This window comes from Anneissia japonica, unplaced genomic scaffold (genome assembly GCF_011630105.1).
Source record: "Anneissia japonica isolate Jap-2015-1 unplaced genomic scaffold, ASM1163010v1 scaffold285340_len3892_cov204, whole genome shotgun sequence".
Classification (NCBI taxonomy): domain Eukaryota; kingdom Metazoa; phylum Echinodermata; class Crinoidea; order Comatulida; family Comatulidae; genus Anneissia; species Anneissia japonica.
The window spans coordinates 1,017-3,888 of NW_022691115.1; the positions used below are offsets into that span (position 1 = coordinate 1,017).

Sequence of the window (2,872 nt, forward strand, 5' to 3'; positions counted from 1 at the left end):
CATACATACATATACATATGTGTATATATATACATACATACATACATATACATATGTGTATATATATACATACATACACACATATACATATGTGTATATATATATACATACATATGCATATGTGTATATATACACACATATATATATACACATACATATACATATGTATATATATATACATACATACATACACACGTACATACACACACACATATATATATACACATATATATATACATATGTATATATATATACATATACATATGTATATATAAATATACATATGTATACATATACAAATAAATAAACATATATATATACACACATATATATATAATATATATACACATATACCAACTATATATACTAAATTTAAGACTAACCACTATGTATATTGTAATATAACGGTTTAACATATCTTTTCAGCACCCTATCACCCTATGAAATATGAAACTATAAAGCTACGTATATGTCAAAATATTACGTTCAAATACAAAATATGACAATGATTATAATAAATAAATGTATCTCATAATATTAATTTATGCTATGGATATTTTCACTATGGTAACTTGGCAGAACTATGTCGCACAATTGTTCTGAAGGTACTATAGCTTTACCATTAAAAACTGCCTTTAGGATGTAGCTTACAGCAGATCCCCGTTGAGGTTCTGAAGCGAGAGCAAGTAATATCGTACCATCTAGGGCGTTACTAACGTGACAAGAGTATACACCCGATACATCTAATTGCAGTACAGTCTGAAATCCACTTGTCCCTTCGTAATTATATATTGTTACGTGACTATATTGACTAACTGCGGCCATGTACATAGATGGGCCAACACTAAATATTTCAATATCGCTTGTTCGATAAAAGGGAATCGAATCATGTAGTACAAACGCATTTGTGGTATATGACCAATGATAAATTGATATGTAAACATTGTAATCTGCATGTCCATCACGAACCACACCGTGGTTTGCGATGGCAAAACCAATGGAGTCTTGATGTTCAAATGCGCATACATCCAGGGGATTAACTGTGGGTATCTCTTGAAAGAAAGAAAATGGATCCGTAACATTAAATAATGTGTTATTTAAAAATGCATTATATATACGAGAGGTAGATGAGTCGCGCTCAGCAAAAACAATAAATGTTTGATTATCAATGTCAATAAACTCAGCCGACGTTGCAATTACATCCCGGAAATCTTGAATGAGTACAAGAACGTCTTCACCTCTAGGTAAGCCCTCGATCGACGTTGATGATTCTGCTTCATTTCCTGTAAATAAGACCAGAAAGTACAAACGCATTTGTGGTATATGACCAATGATAAATTGATATGTAAACATTGTAATCTGCATGTCCATCACGAACCACACCGTGGTTTGCAATGGCAAAACCAATGGAGTCTTGATGTTCAAATGCGCATACATCCAGGGGATTAACTGTGGGTATCTCTTGAAAGAAAGAAAATGGATCCGTAACATTAAATAATGTGTTATTTAAAAATGCATTATATATACGAGAGGTAGATGAGTCGCGCTCAGCAAAAACAATAAATGTTTGATTATCAATGTCAATAAACTCAGCCGACGTTGCAATTACATCCCGGAAATCTTGAATGAGTACAAGAACGTCTTCACCTCTAGGTAAGCCCTCGATCGACGTTGATGATTCTGCTTCATTTCCTGTAAATAAGACCAGAAGCCCATCTTCAGTTGCCTTTAGATCAAACTCACCCGTGGAAAGCATTGGTACGATGGTATCTAATGGCGAAAGTATTCCTCCCACAAACTGCATATAAAAGTGAGCATTTTCCGTACATACTTGAGGTGCAGTTGATGCAATTACAATGTGTACAGTATTGTCGTCAGTAATTAGAGTATTGACAGATACAGCTCCACTAGTTTTAAATGAATCATACAAGTCAAACGATGCCTCAGTAGTGTTCCAACGATACAAGAAACTATCGGAGCACACATCACTATTTTCGGAGTGTACTATCATCAATAAATATAGTTGTCCGGAATCAGTTGTGAAAGATTCAAACATACGAACAGGTTGATCCCATGATTGTATTACCTCAGTAAAGTCTAATTCAGCAACTGCTAATGAAAACGACTCTTGTAACTGTTCGATCCTTTCACACTGAGAACTGGCAACGAAATTCAATGCATCAATGTCGTCTTGGACATTCAGGAAGAAACTGAAGTATAGATCTTCTAGACGATCAATAGCAATGCCGTCGATACGATCTGCAAGCAAAATATCTTTTAGAAAGGTAACTTTATCAACAAAATAACAATCAGTTAGTATGTGGCTGCCATTGAGAGTAATTCGTGTTCTAGCCAATGTAGAAATGTCAGCGCCTCCTACCAAACCGTCAAGGTTAATATCCCCTTCTACATGCAATACATCTATGAAATTTTTTAACCCTACGATTGTTTGTTCAGTGGTTAGTGTAACTACCTCTCTATCAATATATATTCCTTCTAGTGTTCCATTCACAATTAGGTTTCCTAATAGTCTAACTGGGTTATCAAACATCTTAGTTGCCAAAATCAACTGTTCTACGGTAGCATCAAACGAATCTTGAACAATATCAGAAACGTTTATTCCATTTATATATTTTGTAAGGTGGATATTGGATGTAGAACTAACACTCTCTGAAAACACCTTCAAACCAAATATGTTTTCATCACTATGAACAGTAATAACATCTCTTACATCTATACCATTAATTAAACCATTCAATTCTATATTACCCTTTATAGTCATATCGTGAAATGTAGGAAAACCTGTAATGTTTTGATTTCCTGTTGACATTAATGTGTTTTCAATGTATTCAATAATATTCAAACCATAGAT

At 33.7% G+C, this 2,872-nt stretch overlaps 1 protein-coding gene across 1 annotated transcript; it reads right to left on the reverse strand.

Moving 5' to 3' along the window:
- Nucleotides 1-412: 412 nt before the first annotated feature.
- LOC117099972 lies at nucleotides 413-2,866 on the reverse strand. Its single transcript, XM_033239500.1, has 2 exons — nucleotides 1,320-2,866; nucleotides 413-910 (listed from the first exon to the last, which is right to left on the reverse strand). Exons 1-2 carry the CDS (start codon nucleotides 2,828-2,830, stop codon nucleotides 538-540), a joined length of 1,884 nt encoding a protein of 627 aa, XP_033095391.1. The 5' UTR covers nucleotides 2,831-2,866; the 3' UTR covers nucleotides 413-537.
- Nucleotides 2,867-2,872: the final 6 nt, after the last annotated feature.

Coding starts and splice junctions, on each gene's coding strand:
- LOC117099972 (XM_033239500.1), bottom strand. CDS start 2,830: ATGTCAACAGGAAATCAAAACATTACAGGTTTTCCTACATTTCACGAT. Junction 911..1,319: donor ATTTATCATTGGTCATATAC/CACAAATGCGTT, acceptor TTGGTCATATAC/CACAAATGCGTTTGTACTAC.